The sequence below is a fragment of the Typopeltis vanoorti genome, chromosome 17 (assembly GCF_054136105.1).
Source record: "Typopeltis vanoorti isolate ZY-2024b chromosome 17, IOZ_Tvanoo_1.0, whole genome shotgun sequence".
Taxonomy (NCBI): domain Eukaryota; kingdom Metazoa; phylum Arthropoda; class Arachnida; order Uropygi; family Thelyphonidae; genus Typopeltis; species Typopeltis vanoorti.
In genome coordinates this window covers 28,764,343-28,789,375 of record NC_143565.1, presented here as the reverse complement: position 1 = coordinate 28,789,375, position 25,033 = coordinate 28,764,343, and the positions used below count along the sequence as shown (strand labels likewise).

Sequence of the window (25,033 nt, the reverse complement as noted above, 5' to 3'; positions counted from 1 at the left end):
TGATAATAAGCGATTATTATGAATTAGAAATTTTGTGAAGTTTGGGATAATTAGGCAGAATTAATTTAGAAAATTACTGCATCCACCTATAAAAGAAATATCAGCATTTTTGTTCAGAATTATTCAAAAGAATGGAACTGGATATTTCTACTTAAACCAGGTTACCACAATCGTGATGATTAATCTTGCATAGGTGTCAGCCTGTGTTGTCAGGATTATTGTCTATATCTAAGGATTACTGTCTAGTAACCAGAAAAGATTATTATATAGATCATTAAAGATCACAGATTTCAGAAATGGCAACAATCAGCAGTTGCAATAATTGAGATTTATTTTTAGCAATTAGAAGAACACAGTAAACATTATATATGAAAAGATAACAGGAAATCTATTCGTAAAAATTAAAATAATTTTAACTGTTTGTTATCTGCTAAAACAACTGGTGTCAAGAAAAGAAAACAAGGTTTTGGAATAATCAACCTATAGCAATAGGAAATTAGACAAAAGGAAGTTATTTATAATCCATTTTTGGTTCAGATAGGAAATGTAATTGAAATATCTGAAATGAAAACAAACGCCAACTCAACATCACCAGAGTTAAAGATCGGTACTATCAACATAAGAAGCCTGAATGCCAAAGAAATGGAGCTACCTGAGGAATTAGATAAGTACCAGATCAACATAATACAGGTGACTGAAACAAAAAAGACAAAAACCGGTGAGATCTTTCTGAGCAATAAATACAAAATGTTATATTCAGGCAATGACAATCAAGGAAAAGAAGGAGTAGCCATAGTATTCAACACAAAATACGAGGCTAATCTTCTTGAATGGCAGTCAGTCTCAAGTAGAGTAATGTTGGCAAATATGAGAATAGGAAACTGGACAATGAGACTTATTTGTGCCTATGGACCCACAAAAGGTTCTACTAAGGTAGAAGTGGAGGAATTTTTTGAGGCTTTAGAAAAAGCAACTGACACAATGAAAAATTGGTCCTTGTTGGGGATCTAAATAGCAGAGTAGGAAATGATTGTGAGACATACAAAAATATTTTGGGAAAATTTGGAGAAAAGAGCAAAGCTAATAATAATAGCAAATATCTGTTGGATTTCTGCTCAGGACATGGACTGGTTATTACCAACATAAAAGTGTGCACAAATTCACATGGAGAGAAGAGGCAAGGAATAAGAAAAGTCTCATTGACTATGTTATTGTTGATAGTGATGTTTTCTCCCTGGTGCAGGACACCAGAGTGTACAGAGGATTTGATATTGGAAGTGATCACTATTTAGTCTTGAGCAGGATAAAATTGAACTTCATATTGAAAAGAATAACATGTAAGAAAGTTTTAAAGAGAATAAAAGTTGAGCAGCTCTAAAATGTGAACTGTAGACTAAAATACACAAAGATTATTGAAGAAAAAATGAAAGAGTTTGAGAACAGGAATCAAACCTTGGAGATTCAGTGGCAAACTCTGAAGAAAACATTGATTGATTCTGCCAGAGAGGCATGTGGTGAGGTTGTCTGCAAGAATAAAAAAATCAGAACTCCCTGGTGGACACAGGAAGTTAAAGTGGCAGTGAAGGAAAAGAAGAAAGCATATCAAAAGTTCCTGGCAAATAAGTCAGCTTGTGCTCTTAGAGAATACAGAGACAAATGCAAGAATGCTAAACACTGTGTAAAACTAGCTAAACAAAAGTCATGGGTGGACTTTGGCAAGAATATAGAAAATAAATATCAAGAAGGTGGCAAAATATTCTGGACATTGTTGAAGAAGCTTAGGAATGGAGGAAAGAGTGCTGTAAAAGGAGTTAGAGATGATAAAGGTGACATGAAAAAGGGAGAAAAAGATATCCTTGAAGTATGGAGTAATTACTTTGAAAAACTGCTAAATGAAACAAGCAGTGATGACAGTACAGTGGTAAAAAACACTGACCAGGCATGCAGTCAGGAATACATATCCATACTTGAAGTAGAAAAAGCCATCCAAGGTTTGAAATGTGGAAAGGCAGCAGGAGTAGATGATATTCGACCAGAAATGCTGAAGTATGGTGGTATAAAAGTCTTACGGTGACTGCACTGCATAGTTCAGAAAGCCTGGACAGAGGGACGAATTCCTGATGATTGGAGTAGTGCTCTCATAGTACCCATATATAAAAAGGGAAATAAAACTGAATGTGAGAATTACAGAGGTATTATTTCCCTACTGAGTGTTCCTGGCAAGATCTATGCAAGTATATTTGAGAAATGGTTGAGAAGAATTGTGGAAGGAAAGCTTGGTGAAGAACAAGCTGGATTCAGGCCAAATAGAGGCTGTCAGGATCAAATCTTCACTTTACGACAAATAGTCGAGAAAGCATGGGAATATAACAAATACCTTTATTTAAGTTTTGTCAATCTGGAAAAGGATTTAAGTTTTGTCAATCTGGAAAAGGCACATGACAAGGTGCCAAGAGAGAAGCTATTCAAGACAATACAATTATATGGTGTCGATGGTGCACTATATCAAGCAATACTTAGTCTTTATTTGAGTTGTAAGTCAGCAGTTAGAATTGAAGGAAGTACAGGACGATGGTTTAATGTTAAATCTGGTGTGAGACAAGGATGTACATTATCTCCTCTGTTATTCATTATCTATATGGATCACATTATGAAGGAAAGTGGTATTAAACATGATATCAAAATTGGAGATGTTAATGTCAGCTCTTTGCTTTATGCAGATGATGTTATACTTCTAAATAAATCTGCTAGAAGTCTGCAAGATTCTCTGACTAAATTGAATAGCTGTTGTAATAGATATGGTATGAAGGTCAGCAATAAAAAGACGAAGACAATGAAAATAGGCAGAATCATTGAAAATGTCAACTGTGTTGTGAATGGAGAACCTATGGAACAAGTGAAACATTTCAGCTACTTAGGCACAATTTTTACTGAAGATGGTAAATTAATTATAGAAATAGACAACAGAATCAGCAAAGCTGGTATGGTAGGAAGTCAATTGAATAAATTCATATGGAATAAGAGAGAAATTAGTCGGAACATTAAATTAGCTGTATACAAGACTGTTCAAACCAGTTTTAACTTATGGATCTGAGAGTTGGGTCAGAAGTAAAACACTTGACCCAAAGACTAGAGACCGCAGATATGAGAGTCCTGAGAAAGATTATAGGCGTGAACAGATGGCATCAATGGCAACATCATATTAAAAACGAGGATATTAGGAAAGAACTTGACATTGTCAACATCCAGGAATGTGTTAGAAGAGCTAATCTCAGGTGGTATGGTCACTCAAAACGACTCAGAGGAAGACCAAGATATAGGTGGATTGATATGGTACAAAGTGCCTTAGACGATAGAAATATAAGATCTGATAATGTTGGAGTCTTGACAAGTAACAGACTGATTTGGAGGAAAATTGTAGATAGGAAGTTAGTAATGATGTAATTTTTTCATGTAGTACTATCATATCCTGTACACCCCTTGAGGGTACATGGCAGGAATTTGATGATGATGATGATGATGAATGAATGAAGAAAAGTTTTACTATTAACACTAGAGATAATAGAAATAAAGAACGCAAAAAAAAAAAAAAATAGAAAATGGAAATAGATTAGAAGAAACAGCACAATGTGTGTAACCAAGGCCTGGCCATACTGGTTATTATAAAAATACAAATGTAGGCGATACAGTCACTTCCCGTGATGAATTGTCCATGAAGAATTTTACTGCGATGAATTGTGTGGACATGGTATCAAACTATACCACTATAACAAACTATTATTATGGTTTATACAGGTTTGCTGTAGTGTTGCTTATATGCATAAGAAGAAAAAAAAAGAAAGTGGAGGAATGATGAAAGAACAGCTCATTCAGCAGAAAAGCGGCAATAAAAATATCTATAGAAGAGGCATAAGATGGATATAGAACATCTGTGAGGAAGTTACTGGAAGGAGTGTGACAGAGTGATCAACAATCCGTTGATCAATCTGTCACACTTTTTTTTAATAAGGATTTTGGTGCACCACTGCAAACGTGAGAGTAATGTTCTTCTAAGGCAGTGTTTCTCAAACCTTTTTTCGACCACACAAATCCTGAAAATTTTCACAGAACACCTTGGTTATTTTGTAATGTATAAATTAATAATTAATTGGTAATTTAGCTGATTTTTATTATTAATTAATAATTAATTAAACATCAATTAAACCATCATTAAATTAATTTGTCAGCTCAAATTAATTTAAAAATGACAAATTCCAGAACTTCTCGAGGAACACCGGTTAAGACCCACTGTTCTAAGGCAAGGCAGATTTGGAATTTATATAGTGTCAGAAGTTGAATAGGTGAGAAGTAGTCTAGAGTAGAAAAATAAGCCAGGTTTTTGGAAGCAGGAGGAGGTTATGGATTTGATGTACTTTTGTTAGGAAAGCTTCGAGGGTAAGTCAAGTCAGTCCAAGAAAACAGATCTGCTCTTATGTGAACAGCAGGGAATTTACCAACAGCCAGTATGTGTGTGTGTGTGTGTGCGCGTGCAGGGATGAATTGTGATTCTTCTTGCATTAATTAAGATAGGACTGAGGTTTTGTATGACCGAAACTGATAAACTTGTCCTCAAAATCAGTGTTTAAGACACTAATTATGGAAAATCGTGTAGTTTGGTATATTTGAGCATTGAAAGATTTGTCAAATGAAAAAGAGGAATGGAATTTGCTATAATCATATAATTGGGATTTGAGATTAGTGGGAAAAGATAATTTATGAATAGGAGCAAGAGTGTAGGCAAAACTACAGAACCCTAGGATATTCTGTCATTTGTGAGAAATTTGAAGAAAGGCAGACATGCCCACTACTGGGAAATGCAAAGATGGTGGTAACAATGACAGTGTGTTCTGGATCTAATCAATGCAGCATAGTCAACCAGCATCAACAAATCCAATGATGTCACAGACATGAAAAAAAGGTCTCCTGCGCAATTTTTGTTGTCACTAATTGCAGTGTAAAAATTGATGAATTGACATACAAACTTCTAACAAACCTGAACCAGCCTTAATTTTGTCCAATGTGCTTCCACACTTCCCCCTGAAACAGTTCCTGAATTTAGGGGAAAAATGCAATGACACCTTAGAGTAGTGCCTTGTTGCTATTGATTAAACATTTTCTCACAGAATAAAATCAACAAAAGAAATCTAGAAGATTCATGGTCAGCACCTCAACTAAAAATTATTCTCCACCAATACTAGCTCTCTCAGCAGCATCATTGTATCGATGGTGCATGACTTGATTGAAGCCAGAAACAAAGAATATGGTGCTATCATCCTAAACTTCCATAACAAAAGTAATGAAGCACTGAAGGACAACATCACTAACTGAAAATGCAGCTTTGATCCCTAAAAATCACTAAGTGCCACAGCTTTAAGTCCACGAACAAAAGAAGGGATGGGATGATCTTCCTGCGACTGGTGAGAGTGACCTATGATACCTCAGAATTAATGTAACTGTGAACTACAATATCCTCAAAGGTACTTTTCTCCAGTCATGAGCTTCAGCTGGGGTGAACAGTCATCAACTAGAAGAAAATGCCAAAGTAGTACAGAAATCAAGTACTACCAATAGTCATCTTGGAAATGCCTCAGATAGCCTTTCCAAATCTACTTCATAAACATAGATAATCTTCACTCCAATAGCAACAGTGTCCACTTCCATCTCCAGTCTGTAAAACCCTACCTGCTTTTCCTGACATATACCCAAATTTCAGCAACTCCAAGCACTCTTATCTCAACTTTCCTAAGTGCACACACTTTTTGGTTAATTTTGGTTCAAGGATGACATTTGTGCATATATTGCTCAGACATACAATGCCAAAGAGCATTCAATTTAGGATATCCAGATTATGATCTTCTTTGGTTGAAAATCTCTCTACCTCATGCTGTAAAAATCATATACTACCTCTATTGCTTCCCTAATGATCAACCAGTCTAAACATTTCGACTTCCTCTCGTTAAATGTTGAGTTCCTTCAGTCCACCAACTTTCATAACAGCGAGGTTTTTTTCCCTTAGAGATTTTAGCATTCACAACATCAACTGGATTTCCATTTCCCACTATGTAGACCAAGCAAGTAGAGATGATGAGATATTTGCCATCACAAAAGACCTTACATAGACTGTTCACATGCCCACCAGAGTACCAGATTAACTCCATTTTCCAAATACACACTGGATCTCTTCCTCTGTTCTACTCATTTGGATCAGTGCTTTCAAGGGCTCCCTAAAAATGCTTGACTCAATACAGGAGAGCAACAAGACTGATTAATGACCCATCATTTAACAATTTGCTCTATCCATTTTGCAAAGATGTTTAGTTTTTGTTGCATGAATCTTCTATAAATATTTCCATGGTAAATGTTCATCGGAACACCAAAAATTGCCCTCCTCCACCTCATTCTACAAAATTCACTTAAATGCACAGAGCTGCTATCCAACATCACAGTCCAACTCCAAACAGAACAAGTTTCTTTTCCTTCCCTTTCATTCCTGCTGCTGTACTATTCGGGAAGCCTTCCCTCCTATATGTTTCCCAAAGAATACAATGCACAGGCCTTCAAATTGAACGCAAACAAGTTTCTCCTCTTCCTCTCTCTCTCTCCAATCTACAGCACTGACACACTCTACATTGACCAACAAATGGGCCAACATTATATATATTATATATATATAATTAAAAAAAAATATAAAATAAGAATCACCATACAAAGTATCAACAGAAAAGAAATCAAACTAACTGAGAACTACAGAAATACTATCTTCTTGTTGAGAGGCTTATACGCTGGTTATTACATGATAACAAATAATTAAGGAATTGACAGCGTACACTAGAAATATAATGGCGAGTATCCAGAGCGTGGTCTGCAAGCCCAGAGTGGCTGTACTTGTGAAATCGGATGTAATCCTTGTGTTCTGAGATTCTGATATTTGCTGTCCTGCCTGTTTGGCCAAAGTAGGACAGTTTACAGCTGCAAGGGACCTGGTATACACCAGGTGTCTAGGGGAAGTGGTTGGTCTTTAGTGGGGCGGATAAGGGATGCCAATTTTCTATGTGGTCTGTAACATGTGGTGAAGTCATGTTTTTTAAAATTTTGTTGATTTTTTTCGAGGTGTCTTGGATGTGATGGGTTGTGGATAACTGGGTTAAGTATTTTTTGGATTTTTTTTGGGGGGGGGGGGGGGGGGGGGGGTAGCCATTGGCTGAGAAAGTGTCACGGATGGGTTGATTTAGTTCAGTGGTTAGGGCTTGATCATTTGAACAGATTATTTTTGTCCTGTTGAATAGTGTCTTAATAACTCCATATTGTTGTGGGGGGGGGGGGGGGGATTGTTGGTGAATGTATCTGCCTGTATGGGGTGGGTTTTCTATAAACTGAGAAAACCAAGGTTCCATCAGGTTGGTGGGTGACTAGTGTGTCTAGGAAGGGGAGGTTATTGTTTTCCTCTTTTTCCAGGGTGAACTTGATTCTAGGGTGTTGGTTGTTTAAGTGTGTTAGGAAGGAGAGGAGTGAATCTGGGCCATGTGGCCAAATAGCAAATACAGGCAGATACATTCACCAACAATCCCATCACCCCCCCCCCCCCTCAAAACAATATGGAGTTATTAAGACACTATTCAACAGGGCAAAAATAATCTGTTCAAATGATCAAGGCCCCAACCACTGAACTAAATCACATCCCATCGGCGACACTTTCTCAGCCAATGGCTAACCCCCCCCCCCCCCCCCAAAAAAAAAAGAATCCAAAAAATACTTAACCCAGTTATCCACAACCCACCATCCCCTCCCCTTCACAAAAAAGATTACTCTAAATCCATCACCATTCCCTACATCCGAGGTACCTCGGAAAAAAATCAACAAATTTGAAAAAAACATGACTTGACCACCTGTTACAGACCACATAGAAAATTGGCATCCCTTATCCGCCCCACTAAAGACCAACCACTTCCCCTAGACCTACCTGGTGTATACAAGGTCCCTTGCAGCTGTAAACTGTCCTACTTTGGCCAAACAGACAGGACAGCAAATATCAGAATCTCAGAACACAAGGATTACATCTGATTTCACAAGTACAGCCACTCTGGGCTTGCAGACCATGCTCTGGATACCTGCCACAGAATAAGATGGAAGAAAGCCACAGTAATACACTGCAGCAAGTTCAAATATGAAAGACTATTCATGGAATCAGCCTCAGCCCTTAGGAATATGCCAAACCTCAACAAATTTGGATGCATGAGACTGCCCCAAATTTGGGAAACATTTATCAGAAGAACTTCAGCCCAAAAGCCAAGAACTACAATATAGCCCGCAGGGGGCACCATCAGGACTTTAGGAAAACATTAGCTTCCTAGCTTCGGTTCTCATTTGCTGTTATGTAGTACTTGTGTGCACTTGTCTTTGTAATAAGTTCCCAAGAAGATGGCAACGTGACATTTGCCGAAATATCGGAAAGTATATATTAAAGTTTATTTAATTTATATTTCTAGTGTACCAACACTAGAAATATAAATGGGAAAAAGTATAATTCTTTCCTCAAATTTCTTTTTTGATCCTTAATGTTTCTTTTTTAATAAAAGAATTAGGGTATGTCTCAGGGCCTAGTTAAAGGAAAACTATGAAAGACAATAAAACATATTCATAATATAAATTTATTATTTCTACTTCTTAACAAAGAATCGAGTTAACGTAGTTTGGCAGGAAAAGGCAATAGGAAAGGCCTATTGCCTTTTCTACTCTTCTGCAAATTTTATGGCTTCTCTCTTCATCAGGTTCAGCCTCTAAGCATTGCTGCATAAAAACTTCGATTGTATGAAAAAATATTTTCAAATTGTTTCTGTGAAATCTCTTTTGGTTGACTGTCAGTGGTTAAATTTTCTTCATATTCTTCAGGATCTTCTTGCTGTGCATCTAAATTTAGCAGGTCGGAAACACCCAATTCCTCAGAATGAGACTGAATTAACTTTTGGACGTGCCTCCAAATGGCTTGCATATTGCTAGCAGTAATTTCATTCCAAGATTGATGAATATTTTCAATAGCAGATTTAACATGAAATTTCTTCCAGAATTCTACTAATGTCATAGAATTCTCCTCCAGATGTTGGTTCTACTGCCTGTTTAAATGTTCTTCTCAGGTAGTATGCCTTAAAGGTTTGCAATAATCCCCTGGTCCATAGACTGGATGAGAAAAGTTGTATTTGGCGGTAAAAATATCACCCAAGAGTGTAAAGTGAGTGAATTGTCTAAAAGTCAGACCTTTAAAATGAAGATTATTTCTTGCAAAAATTCTCAATTGTTGGACGAAAATAACTTGTGAACCATCTTTTGAATAAAGCTTTAATAATCCATGCCTTCTTATTAGACTTCCAAATAATGGGAAGGGAAGCTTGATTAATTCCTTTGAGGACCCTAGGATTTTGTGCCCTATAAACTACCATGGGTTTTAACTTTAGATCACCTTCAGCATTGCCACCTAATAAAAGAGTCATTCTATCTTTTGCAATTTTATAACCAGGCTAAGATTTCTCTCATTTGGCCAAAAAAATCTTTGAAGCCATTCGCTTTCATAAAAAGGCAAGTTTCATCGACATTAAATATTTGTTGGTTATAATGGCCTCCTTATTCCACAATTTTTTTTTAAAATCTCTGGATAATTTGCAGCCACCCAATGATTTACACTTGTGGCTTGCCTGTGATTCAACACTATGTAAGCAATTTTCTTTTTGAAACAGTCAAACCACCAAGCACTAGCATGGAATTCTTTTCTATCATTGATAGCCCCTTTCGTTCAACGTTGCAAAGAGGACAATGCTTTTGATTAAATAAGGTCAGTGCTTAACGGGATCTGTTTTTTTGGTTACAATCTTCAATCCAGTGAGAAAGAAGTCTCGCTAATTCAATCATTATAATACTTTGATTTCAAGTGGCTTGCATGCATGATGAACTCGAAGCAACCATACCTTTCTCTTTGTATTCAGCAGCTTTGCTTAAAATTGCTCTCATAATTGATTCACCCATTTTGTGTTCTTGTCCTATCTTTGCTCTGGACTTGACTTGCTCATTTTTCTTTATTATTTCAAGTTTTTCATCCAATGAGATTATTTTTTGAATCTTTTTCACACTTCCACCATTAATCCTTTTACTCATGATTAAAGGTTGAGAAAATACTTAAAATAAAAAAGTAAGGAAAACAATTGCAAAGGAGGCATGAGATATGATCAGCAAATGCTATGTAATTAGCAGACAACATAGATTTTGGTGGTAAATTTGGAACACAGTGTACATGGAAATAGTGTAGTATGCCATTAAAAAATAACTTTGTAATATGTATTAAATCGGTAACTAAATTATTTCATCCTGGTGAGTGATTTTTTAAAATAGTTAGCCATAAAAACATATAGATAGAAAATTTTTAAAATCTATAACATTTATTTTTAAAGCATATATAGGCGCACTAATCGAATTTTAGAGGCAAATTAAATGTATTTGGGTATAGAAAAAAATTATGCACTAATCGAGGGACTGCTATAAATATATACATGATCAAAGAAAAGGAGTAGTAGCAACAGCATTCAGCACTAAATATGAAGATTGGTAAGCAATTTCAAGCAAAGTTATGTAGTTTTAAATTAGAGTAAGAACTAGGCAATGAACTTATCAGCACTTATGATTTCAGAGAAGGTTCCCCTAAAGAAGATGTGGAAGAATTATTTGACATTAAAGAAGGCAGGTAGCAAAACAGTACATGCTGGATTTCTGTTCAGATCAGACTAGTCATCACCAGTGCCATATTTCAACATGAAGATGTGCCCAAATTCACATGGAGAGAAGACACAAGAAAGTCTCACTCATAATTGTTGGCAGCAATATCACCCTTCTGGTTTGGGATACAAGAGTATCCCAAACACCAGAAGGGTGATATTACTGCCAAGAGTATACAGAGAAAAAAACCAAGAGGTTTTTTTCCCTCTGTTTCTAGGGCACTCAGAACTGCTGCATCCACCAAGCTCTAGGTGGACTATTGCACCTAGAAGTGCCATAGAAAACAAAAATATAAGATCTGGTAATACTGGGGTAATGACGAGACATTAGTAATAATGGAAACATAGTACTGTCAGAGTATTCTGTACACCCTTGAGAATAAACATATTATGAAATTGATGATGTTTATAGTTTAAAAAAAAGAAAGCAACAGTTCAATGCAAATTATGACATACACAACATAAATGTATAAATTAAAGATGCCAAGAAATTAAATTCTTGGTTTAATCCTTTATCCAAGTATAAGCAAATAAAAATTTGCACATGTAACATCACAACTGGGCTACTTTATATAGAGGTTAATGACTTCACACTGATTGCCTTAGTATCCCACAATGCAATGCATTATGGGAAGGGCCACTACCCAGACCGGTTTTGACCTATATCGACGTCTCATCAGTGCAAGCCAGACCCAGAAGTGATACAAACGTTGAAGTAATGCAGAAATTATAATTCCATATACAAGTAGTCAAAAAGTGTCACACCTCATTACTAAAACACTCTGGGTCTGGATAGTGGCCCTTCCCATAATGCATAGCATTACTTTTTTAGGAAATGACAGCGTAAACTCAATTATTAATTAAAAAACTTTAATTAATAACTACCTATATTTCAGCAATGTTACAGTGCCATCTTCAGGGATCACAAAACAATGGTATGTGCACACAGGCACTGACACTAAACAAATGAGGCTGAAGAAAGGCAACTGAAGTCGGTCTTGGAGTCCTAAAAAGTGCCTCCTAGTGGGCTAAATTAGGTTGTCTTGGCTGTTGGGCTGAGAATCTCAGAATGTATGCTTCCCAAATTTGGAAAGTTTCAGAACTGAGACTGATTCAAGGAATAATCTTTCATTCATGTACTTGCTGCAGTGTAATAAAGTGGCCTTGTTCTAGTGTATTCTGTGGTGGGTGTCCAATGCATGGTCAGCAAGTCCTAAATGGCTGTATTGGTGGAACCAGATGTAGTCCTTGTGTTCAGTTATCCTGATATTGGCTGTGCTGCCTGTTAGGTGATCTACAAAAAGATAGGACAGCCATGGGTTCTCCACTTTCTACACTCCTGGCCAACTTCTTTATGGAGACCTTTGAAGAAAATACCTTACATTTTGCTCCACATAAAGTCACTGTTTGGCTATGCTATGTGGCTGATGTGTTTGTCATTTGACCACATGGCCTGGATATACTCCACAATTTCTCAACACCCCAGAAAAAGTAAAACAACAACAGTCTTCCTTTCCTAGACACTCTGATTACACCCAGCCTGATGGATCCCTGGCTTTCTCTGTTTACAGAAAACCTACACATATAAGTAGATACATTCACCAGTAGTCACCTCCCTTCACAACAATATGGGATTATAAAACCCTTATATAACAGGGAAAAATTAATCAGTTCAGATAACAATGTTCTAACTACTGAACTTAACCATATCTTCAACAACAATCTTAGCCAATGACTAAGATTGTTGTTGGCAATCCCCCCAAAATATTAAACCAGTTAACCCCCCCCTTTCATAGCAGAGATTACTCTAAATCCATCACCATTCCATATATCCAGGGTACATCTGAAAAACTAACAAAAATCCTGAAAAAACATGACCTCACAACTAGTTACAAACCACATAAGAAATTAGCATCTCTTATCCACTCCATCAAAGACCAGTCACTTCCCCAAAACCTACCTGAAGTATACAAGGTTCCTTGCTGTTGTAAACTGTCCTACTATGGCCAAACAGGGAGTATCAGGATATCCGAACAAAAGGACTACATTTGGTTCCACCAATATGGCCATTCAGGACTTGCTGACCATGCACTGGACACCCACCACAGAATATGCTGGAAGAAGGCCACTGTTATATATCAGCAAGTAAAAGTATGAAAGATTATTCCTTGAATCAGCTCCAGCTCTGAAAAACTTCTCAAACCTAAAGAAATTTGAGTGCGTGAGACTGTCCCAAATTTGTGAAGCATACATTCTAAGATTGTCAGCCCAATAGCCAAGACAACCCAATTTAGCCCACTAGGGACACCTTTTAGGACTACAGAACCAACTTCAGTTGCCTTTCTTCAGCCTCATTTGTTTAGTGTGAGTGCCTGCATGCACATATAATTGTTTTGTGATCCCTGAAGATGGCAATGAAACATTTCTGAAATATAGGTAGTTATTAAAATTTTTATAATTAATAATTGAGTTCATGTTGTCAGGCACTGCACAGGAAATATGCAAGACCCTTGCAGTCAAACATACAACTCTCAAAACCTTCCATATCCACTTCACCAACATGCATGGTCTAAACTGCAACCTTAATAGTGTCCACTATCACCTTCAATCTTCCAAACCCCACCTACTCTTTCTGTCAGAAACTCAAATCTCCGCCCCCAATTGCACTATTCATCTTAACCTTCCAAATTACACACTCTTTAACTCCTTTCAATCCAAGGGTGGCAATCTGTGCATACATCCTCTCCGACATACCTTGCCAGAGAGCACCCAACCTAGAATCCCCCAACTTTAACCTTCTTTGGATGAAAATATCCCTTCCCAACTCAGTCAAATTCATATGCTGTCTCTATCACTCCCCTAATGCGACCAACTCTGAGCTCTTTAATTTCCTCTCCTTAAAAACTGACTTTCTCCAGTCCCACTTCCCGACAGTGAAATCATCCTCCTAAGAGATTTTAGCCCTCTCGTGCATGTTTTATATTCATTTATAAAAAATTTTAATGATGATACAGTATCACTTAATCTTACAGTATTACCATGAATTCATTAATTTTGCTAAATTTGTGTTCTGTATATGTTAAAAACGATGTCCTCATCTGAGGACATCATTTTTATGTGTTCTCATATGAGGACACATAATGTGTCCTCATACCTCTGACATCAAGTCTCTCCCGGCATAAACACATCACAACCATTGCATCCCCAGCTTCTAAAAAACTAGGATTTCTCTTTTGCTCGAGATGTTACTTCACCCCTGAACAGCTGTTAACCTTATGCAAATCACAAATCCACGCAACCCCCCCCCCCCCAAAAGCTTGACTCAATATAGAGGAAAGAAATAAGACTTATTAATGACCCATCTCTTAGATCAGTCTCTGCACTATGTGTATTCTACAAATATTTCCATGGAAAATGTTCATCTGAAATAGCATCAACAATTCCTCTTAGTACTAAGTTCGTTGGAACACGTGCAGCTGCTGCTCAACATCCCTTCACAGTGCACCTTGAAACCCACAGAACAAGTTTCTTCTCCTCCTCCTCCTTCATCACTGCAACTGCTATACTATGGAAGAGTCTTTCCCCTGATGCATTTCCCAAGGAATACAATATACAGACTTTTAAATTAAATGTGAACAAATGCCTTCTACACGGTGCTAATGTATTACAGGTTGATCAACCAACCTTTCGTGTATGGGCTCAGCATAAAAAATTTCTAAAAAGTTAGAAGTATGTCTAACCAATGTATAAGCTTATCTATAAGCATAGCATTATAGATAACATAATGCAGTGCCCTAACTAGCTTTTCATGGGTCCTGTGCAAGATTATATTTTTGCCCTCCCCTTTAAAAAAAAAAAAACGATAGAAATAGATTGGTTCATTTTTAACTTTAACCAGAAACATTACAGAATTGGCCCCCACTGCAGCAAAATTTAAAATTTGAAAATGAAAATATAATACTGATTATTTTTGATACCCCATTTCAGGTCATCTTTGTCCTGTGCACCTGCCTAGTTACAGCACTTCCCATAAGGATATGTGCGTTGCATTATTGGATACTAAGGCAATTAATGTGAAGTCATTAGCCTCTATATACAAGTAGCTCAGTTGTGATGTTGCTTCACATGCAAATTTTTATTTGTTTACAGTTGGATAAAGGATTAAACAGGATAATTTCTCGGCATTTTTAATTTATAATATAACCAAGTGAGAAAACTTTCAAAAATATTAATGTATGTTTATTCAAAAATAATATAAAGTGCAGTGAGGTTCATATGTTTAATTTAAGACTATGAATAATATATATATATATATATATATATATATATATTAGGATAACCAAGCAATTTTATATGCTTGGTTATTTTAGCTCCTAATCCCAAGTATGCAAACAATTAAGTTTGCGCCTGAAACAAAGTTCAAGTCTAAAGATGGTACAACACCTGTGCAACTCATTGTAAAGGTGAGTAAAGCTCTGATCACTATTCTTAGTATTTTCCCATAATGTAAAGCACATCTCACTAGAAGATGTATACTGCAATGCATTATGGGTGGGGTCACTACCCAGACCGGTTTCAACCTTTTTTGAGGTCTCCTCAGTGAGCAGCTAGACCCTAAATACCAAGGTTTTAGTAATACAGAGCGTTATCAACTTTACCTATATAAGTTGCAATAAGGTGTATTAAACTTTAATAAAAATCTCTGGAGGAGATATTGATGGGAATAAATTTTTAACTTGGGTATATTGTATATTAGGATAACCAAGCAATTTTATATGCTTGGTTATAAAATTGCTTGGTTATCCTAATATACAATATACCCAAGTTAAAAATTTATTCCCATCAATATCTCCTCCAGAGATTTTTATTAAAGTTTAATACACCTTATTGCAACTTATATAGGTAAAGTTGATAACGCTCTGTATTACTAAAACCTTGGTATTTAGGGTCTAGCTGCTCACTGAGGAGACCTCAAAAAAGGTTGAAACCGGTCTGGGTAGTGACCCCACCCATAATGCATTGCAGTATACATCTTCTAGTGAGATGTGCTTTACATTATGGGAAAATACTAAGAATAGTGATCAGAGCTTTACTCACCTTTACAATGAGTTGCACAGGTGTTGTACCATCTTTAGACTTGAACTTTGTTTCAGGCGCAAACTTAATTGTTTGCATACTTGGGATTAGGAGCTAAAATAACCAAGCATATAAAATTGCTTGGTTATCCTAATATACAATATACCCAAGTTAAAAATTTATTCCCATATATATATATATATAAATGGAAATAAAAATTGAAAGGAAATTTATTTTTTTAGAAATGATGCAATATGATACTCACATCATGATATGAAGGATCCCTATTAATGGAAAGCTGATACTGTTCACATAACAGAGTGAAAACTGCTAACTTGCCACTGTGGGAAATAATAACTATTCTAATAATGTCTTGCTTCCTTCATAGTAAATTATTATTATTATCTACATAAAATTAAGTAATATGCTTACTAAACTTCATAGTTCTGTTATAATTACTATAAGTTAAAACAACAAGAACTGAAAATGGTTCTTTAATATGCATGAGAGAAAAGAAGTAAAGCATAACTACGTTTTATATATGTAATATGACAAAAGCAGAAGGCACAGTACAGTAATACCCTGCTTTATGATACTTTGCTTTAAGAAGATCCGTTCACTTGCCACAAACATTTCTCTCTGTTTTGGCTGTGAATTATAAGCTGTTTGAACTACAGCTAATTCTCTTTTTACACAGCTTTTTTTACATGATTTCGAAATAACACGGTTCAAAGGCACTTTTTTTTTTTTTTTAAAAAAAAAACTTCTGTTTGAATTCAGTTCTGTAAAAAAGGGTATTTCCATTATAATTATCATTTCCTAGAATGGTACATATGTACTTAAACTTGAATTTTGGGGAACCCCCCTTATTGTTTTAAATATCAGGGATTACTCTACGCTACAGAATGTAGACAACTGTGGCAACAACAACAAAAAATATTTTTGTAATTACTTTCCCCTGAAGTTAATCTGACAGATGATCCATTATATTCACTTGCCATTGGTTCCTGGAAGCAGATGGGTGCTATATGCTGATTCCCCGAAGTTAAGTTGGGGCATTATGTATAAAGCTGCTTGGAAGGAGTTAAGCTGTTTGCTAAACAATCATTTCTTTCTTTTTTTCCCCATGAAAGTTTTGTTCGTGCAATAGTTTTATATATATATATATATTATAATCTAAATAAATAAAGAAGCAGAGAAAAAATTAGAAGCTTTCGAAATGTGGACCATCAGAAGAATGTTGAAAATACCATGGACAGAGAAAATGAAAAACAAAGATGTTTTAAAGAAAGCAAAAATGAAAAGAACATTAATGAAAATAATTAAAGAGCAAAAACTTAAATATTTTGGACATCTAACTAGAAAAGAAGGCATTCAGAAATTAATATTAGAAGGAAAATTGGATGGAAAGAGAAGGAGAGGTAGACCCAGGAATGTGATTTGAGGACATTAAGGACTGGACTGGCTTGAAGTACCATAAATGTTCCAGAGCAGCAAAAGAAAGAAAAAGGTTCCGTGACATGGTTGCCAACCTCCTTCTAGGGGATGACACTGAAGAAGATTAAATTTATGTAATATCAAATTAGTAAAATTAATTATTGATTATTTTCAGATAGTTTCACAACATTACCCCATTAATCACGTCAGATAATTCAGTTAGGCAGAAAAAGAAAAGAAAAGCTATTTCTTTAGAAACTAAGATCCAAATTTTAGATTGTTTAGAAGCTGGAGAAGGCTCAACATACTTAGTTAAATATTATGGATTGAACAAAGCTACCATGGGAACGATTAAGAAAAATGAATAGGCCATTAGAAAATCTCTTCTTTATGGAACAAAATTAAGTGCCAAGTCATCGTATATAAGAGACATAAAAGTGAAAACAGAAAAGGCACTAGTGATGTGAATAGAAGATTCCTCACAAAAGGGAATGCCTTTAGATGGAAAATGTCATCAAACAGAAAGCATTACAGTTGTACAAATAGATTCAGGAAAATGAGCCAACATCATCAAACAGCAATTATTATCTGTCTGCAAGCACAGGTTGGCTTACAAAATTGTTCAAAAGATACACACTTCATAATGTAAAAATAAAAGGAGAAGCCACATCTGCATCCACAGATGAACCAGCAGTTAAGAAATTTCTTTCAAAATTATCCAAAATTATTGAAAATAGTGGCTACACTCCTGATCAAGTTTGGAATGCAAAGACCAGCTTTTTTGGAAAAAAATGCCAAGTAGAACTTATATAGCGGAATCACAAAAAAGTGTTGGTGGCTTTAAAGCAGCTAAGGATTGCGTGACTATTATTTTACAGCAATTCTTCAGGAGATTGTATATTAAAACCATTACTCGATTCCTAAGACTGTGGGCAATGAAAGGTGTGAATTTTAACATGTTACAAGTGCACTGAAAGGCAAACAAAAAAGGTTAGGTTACAAAAGAAACTTTTAATGAATGATTCCATCAATGTTTTGTTCCAAGAAGTTAAATACTATTGATGGAAAAAAAATCTTGTTTTTAAAAGTTTTATTGATTATAGACATTATGCTTGGCCATCCTGTTTTAGAACACCCAAATGTGGAATTTTGTTTTCTGCCACCTAATATATCCTTAATACAACAACTAGACTAGCATGTGATCACTACCTTCAAAACTTACTACATAAGAAGAACATTCCAATATATTTTGGATAAACTAGATAAGGATAATTTACTGACAGTTATTGATGTGTGGAAGAAATTTTCTATTTTGAATTGCATCAAACTTGCTAAGTTGGAGTCATCAGAATTGAAACCATCAACTTTAAATGCATGCTGAAAAGCTACTTGGCTAGAATGTGTGAAAAAGAAAATCCTTTACCTATGCATACAACTGAATATCCCAATATCACCAGATAGAAGAAATGATGGTTGACAAGGCTGCTAGTGATGACGAAATAATAGAATCTCGATGAAAAAAAAAGTGATGATGAAGAGATTCCACTCACTCTGCAGGATTAATTAAAGAAGGGCTTCAAATGGCTAGTAAATTGCAAAGTCATTTTCTTACACATGATCCAAATAATGAATGAGCTGAACAGTTTAAACATGAATTGAAGTCATGTACGGTGAGATGTGAAGAATTATACAAAGATCTAGTCAAAACAGGATCTCAACGATTAGATTAATTACAAAGTTCGTGGTTAAAAAAAAAAAAAAAAAATCGACCTTCAGAATTATTGGAAATTAATGCTAATTTAGTTTCTTTTACTGAAGAAAACATTTTAGCACTGCAGTATGAATAGGAACAGCCAAAATCTTTTGTATGAGACTGGATAGTCTCATACAAAAGAATGCAGCTACTGTCAGAGAGATATGGTGAATAAAATTTAACTAATAACCATATGCATGGGTGTATTTGGGCCTTTTCGAATTTTTGTTTTATAAGTGACACACTATTTTCTTTAAGAAAGATACATATGTATATATTTTAAATAAGTATTTAAAATAAAAAATATGGGGTGCTTAAGGGTCAAAGCTGTATAGCTGAGAGGAGACCTCCACATAGCCTTTAAAGGAATGCGGAGAACCGACCAGGGCTTCTGACCTAATGTCCAATCCTCACCTTCTCGTGGTGCACCCTGTTGGGTATCTACTTTGATACTGAACGAACGAGGATGGGCTGGCAATTTGGGATTTAGCCGACCAAATTGTATTCTTATTGGTTAAACCAAAATAAAAAATGATGGTACAACATGACAAAATTTCATGCCGGCTGGGGCGTCGCCCGGTTAAACAAGGCCCCCGTTGTTTTCGCCAGGGAACCAGGGCGAACAGCGAAAAGTCAGCTACTGGAACAAATCTGAAAACAAACCACAGCTCTCAACATCACCAGAGTTAAAGATCGGTACTACCAATGTAAGAAGCCTGAATGGCAAAGAAATCGAACTAGCTGAGGAATTAGATAAGTACCAGATCGACATAATAGGGATGACTGAAACAAAAAAGACAAAAACTGGTGAAATCTTTCTGAGCAATAAATACAAAATGTTATATTCAGGCAATGAAAATCAAGGAAAAGAAGGGGTAGCCATAGTATTCAACACAAAATACAAGGCTAATCTTCTTGAATGGCAGTCAGTCTCAAGTAGAGTAATGTGGGTAAATATGAGACTGGGGAACTGGACAATGAAACTTATTTGTGCCTATGGTCCCACAGAAGGTTCTACTAAGGTAGAAGTGGAGAAATTTTTTGAGGCTTTAGAAAAAGCAACTGACACAATGAAAAAGGAAAAGTTGGTCCTTGTTGGGGATCTACATAGCAGAGTAGGAAATGATGGCGAGACATACAAAAATATTTTGGGAAAATTTGGAGAAAAGAGCAAAGCTAATAATAATGGCAAATATCTGTTGGATTTCTGCTCAGGACATGGACTGGTCATTACTAACACCATGTTCCAACATAAAAATGTGCACAAATTCACATGGAGAGAAGAGGCTAGGAATAAGAAAAGTCTCATTGACTATGTTATTGTTGATAGTGATGTTTTCTCCCTGGTGCAGGACACCAGAGTGTACAGAGGATTTGAAATTGGAAGTGATCACTATTTAGTCTTAAGCAGGATAAAATTGAATTTCATATTGAAAAGAATAACATGTAAGAAAGTTTTAAAGCGAATAAAAGTTGAGCAGCTCTCAGATGTAAACTGTAGACTAAAATACAGAAATATTATTGAAAAGAAAATGAAAGAGTTTGAGAACAGGAATCAAACCTTGGAGATTCAGTGGGAAACTCTGAAGGAAACATTGATTGATTCTGCCAGAGAGGCATGTGGTGAGGTTGTGTGCAAAGATAAAAAAATCAGAACTCCCTGGTGGACACAGGAAGTTAAAGAGGCAGTGAAGGAAAAGAAGAAAGCATATCAAAAGTTCCTGGCAAATAAGTCAGCTTTTACTCTTACAGAATACAGAGACAAATGTAAGAAAGCTAAACAGTGTGTAAAACTAGCTAAACAAAAGTCATGGGAGGACTTTGGCAAGAATATAGAAAATAAATATCAAGAAGGTGGCAAAATATTCTGGAGGTTGTTGAAGAAGCTTAGGAATGGAGGAAAGAGTGCTGTAAAAGGAATTAGAGATGATAAAGGTGAAATGAAAACAGGAGAAAAAGATATCCTTGAAGTATGGAGTAATTACTTTGAAAAACTGCTAAATGAAACAAGCAGTGATGACAGCACAGTAATAAAAAACACTGACCAGGCATGCAGTCAGGAATACATATCCATACTTGAAGTAGAAAAAGCCATCAAAGGCTTGAAATGTGGAAAGGCAGCAGGAGTAGATGATATTAGACCAGAAATGCTGAAGTATGGTGGTATAAGAGTCTTACAGTGGCTGTACTGCATAGTTCAGAAAGCCTGGACAGAGGGACGAATTCCCGATGATTGGAGTAGAGCTCTCATAGTACCCATATATAAAAAGGGAAATAAACCTGAATGTGAGAATTACAGAGGTATTTCCCTACTGAGTGTTCCTGCCAAGATCTATGCAAGTATACTTGAGAAACGGTTGAGAAGAATTGTGGAAGAAAAGCTTGGTGAAGAACAAGCTGGATTCAGGCCAAATAGAGGCTGTCAGGATCAGATCTTCACTTTACGACAAATAGTCGAGAAAGCATGGGAATATAACAAAGATCTGTATTTAAGTTTTGTCGATTTGGAAAAGGCATATGACAAGGTGCCAAGAGAGAAGCTATTCAATACGCTGCAGTTATATGGTGTCAATGGGGCATTATATCAACCAATACTTAGTCTTTATTTGAGTTGTGAGTCAGCAGTTAGAATTGAAGGAAGTACAAGAAGATGGTTTAATGTTAAATCTGGTGTGAGACAAGGATGTACATTATCCCCTCTGTTATTCATTATCTATATGGATCACATTATGAAGGAATGTGGTATTAAACCTGATATCAAAATTGGAGATGTTAATGTCAGCTTTTTGCTTTATGCGGATGATGTTATACTTCTAAATAAATCCGCTACAAGTCTGCAAGATTCTCTGACTAAATTGAATAGCTGTTGTAATAGATATGGTATGAAGGTCAGCAATAAAAAGACAAAGACAATGAAAATAGGCAGAATCATTGAAAATGTCAACTGTGTTGTGAATGGAGAACCTGTGGAACAAGTAAAACATTTCAGCTACTTAGGCACAATTTTTACTGAAGATGGTAAACTAAATATAGAAATAGACAACAGAATCAGCAAAGCTGGTATGGTGGGAAGTCAATTGAATAAATTCATATGGAATAAGAAAGAAATTAGTCGGAACACTAAATTAGCTGTATACAAGACTGTGTTCAAACCAATTTTAACTTATGGATCTGAGAGCTGGGTCAGAAGTAAAACACTTGACCAAAGACTAGAGACCGCAGATATGAGAGTCCTGAGAAAGATTAGAGGCGTGAACAGATGGCATCAATGGCAATATCATATTAAAAATGAGGATATTAGGAAAGAACTTGACATTGTCAGCATCCAGGAATGTGTTAGCAGAGCTAATCTCAGATGGTATGGTCACTTAAATAGAATGGGAGAGGAAAGATTAGCAAAACAAGTGTTCTCTGCCAGGTTGGCAGGAAAACGACCCAGAGGAAGACCAAGACATAGGTGGATTGATACGGTACAAAGTGCCTTAGACGATAGAAATATAAGATCTGATAATGTTGGAGTCTTGACAAGTAACAGACTGATTTGGAGGAAAATTGTAGATAGGAAGTTAGTAATGATGTAATTTTTTCATGTAGTACTGTCATATCCTGTACACCCCTTGAGGGTACATGGCAGGAATTTGATGATGATGATGATGATGATGAAATAAAAAATATTCCATTAAAATTAAAAAGTTTTATTCCATGATTTTCATGTGTTGTTTGAAAATACCTTATTGTTTGTATCAGGTTTCACATCTGGAACCATTCTTCTAATTTTTCATATACACTGTATTCTTTTTTACATGGTTTTAATTTACTCGTTTCCTTCTAGAACCAATTTATCATGTAAATGGAGAAATGGGTGTATTGTTTTATTTTATTGATGATAATAATGACAGATAAAATTCAAAGTGGGGGTGCTGTTGCTTCCACTGAAATGAAGATGCGTAAACTTGGTACATTACATGCTATGATTAAAATCATTAAATTTAGTGACAGTAGTAGTATATCGAACACTGAGATTGGTTGCAAGCTAAACTTTCCATGCCCTACTGTTCCCACAGTTATTAAAAACAAAGGTCAAGTGAAAAGTGCTACACTAGTTAATACTACATTATTGTGACAATGTTAATGGAAAAACTTTTAATGGTGTAGCTTGATGACCAAAGCGGTTGGCGAGTTCTCTTAAACCAAACTATTCAAAATAACTTTTTCATTTGCAACAATAATTCTAAATTTCCTTTTGTGTATCTGATGTAAATAAATTATTATTGTCAGAGATCTCCAAAGACTCATCAAGGGAATTTATTCATCAAACAAATCAGCTGTATTCACACAAACTCATTCATACTAGATGCACTCATCACTTCAAAGGGAAAACTATTCTACTCACTCAAAGCTCTGTGAGCAAAAAAAAAACCTAGCTCTTACCCTTTTCTCGACTGTGAGCAAACTTAATTTCCATGGATGCCCAGTGTTCTCTCACCACCTTCCATATAACAAAAAATTTAATCAGACGATATCCTATAACACCCATTCAGAAATTTATAGAAATTTATCATATCACCCCTTTTCTCCTACTAAACAGAATCTATAGCCCACATACATCTTCATAATCTACATTCCACCATTCCAATATAATCTTTGTAGCTCTTCTTTGCACCTCTTCCACAGCTTCTTTATCCCCATGGAATCCAGGAGGCTAAATCTCTGCACAGTAGTCCATGTGTGGTCTTATCAAAGCCTTATAAAGAGGCAAAATGACTTCCTTATCCTTAAATGTCAAGGTTCATTTCAACATTGCAATTATCCTTCAAGCTGTATTTGCAATTTTTACTATATGATCTTTGAACAGACATTGTCAGCATCAAGGAATGTGCTAGCAGAGCTAATCTCAGGTGGTATGGTCACTTAAACAGAATGGGAGAGGAAAGATTAGCAAAACAAGTATTCTCTGCCAGGTTGGCAGGAAAAAGACCCAGAGAAAGACCAAGATATAAGTGGATTGATACAGTAAAAAGTGCCTTAGAAGATAGAAATATAAGATATGATAATGTTGGAGTCTTGACAAGTAACAGACTGATTTGGAGAAAAATTGTAGACAGGAAATTAGTAATGATGTAATTTTCCATATAGTACTATCATATCAGGGTGCGTAAGGGTCAAAGCTGTATAAATGAGAGGAGACCTCCACATGGCCTTTAAAGGAATGCGGAGAACCGACCAGGGCTTCTGACCTGATGTCCAATCCTCACCTTCTCGTGGTGCACCCTGTTGGGTATCTACTTTGATACTGAACGAACGAGGATGGGCTGGCAATTTGGGATTTAGCTGACCAAATTGTATTCTTATTGGTTAAACCAAAATAATAAATGATTTTAAAACATGACAAAATTTCATGCTGGCTGGGGCGTCGCTTGGTTAAACAAGGCCCCCGTTGTTTTTGCCCGGGAACCAGGGCGAACAGCGAAAAGTCAGCTACTGGAACAAATCTGAAAACAAACCCCCAACTCAACATCACCAGAGTTAAAGATCGGTACTATCAACGTAAGAAGCCTGAATGGCAAAGAAATGGAGCTAGCTGAGGAATTAGATAAGTACCAGATTGACATAATAGGGGTGACCGAAACAAAAAAGACCAAAACTGGTGAGATCTTTCTGAGCAATAAATACAAAATGTTATATTCAGGCAATGACAATCAAGGAAAAGAAGGAGTAGCCATAGTATTCAACACCAAATACAAGGCTAATCTCCTTGATTGGCAGTCAGTCTCAAGTAGAGTAATGTGGGCAAATATGAGAATGGGGAACTGGACAATGAGACTTATTTGTGCCTATGGTCCCACAGAAGGTTCTACTAAGGTAGAAGTGGAGGAATTTTTTGAGGCTTTAGAAAAAGCAACTGACACAACGAAAAAGGAAAAGTTGGTCCTTGTTGGGGATCTAAATAGCAGAGTAGGAAATAATTGTG

The 25,033-nt window shown here is 36.0% G+C and overlaps 1 protein-coding gene across 1 annotated transcript in view; it reads right to left on the bottom strand.

The window, feature by feature from the left end:
- LOC150097248 (Golgi to ER traffic protein 4 homolog) overlaps nucleotides 1-25,033 on the bottom strand; it is a 179,620-nt gene that overhangs the window by 54,104 nt on the left and 100,483 nt on the right. The window contains exon 7 of the mRNA XM_090406838.1: nucleotides 16,138-16,213. Coding sequence (XP_090262964.1) covers nucleotides 16,138-16,213 — 76 coding nt within the window. The remainder of the gene's footprint in view (nucleotides 1-16,137; nucleotides 16,214-25,033) is intronic.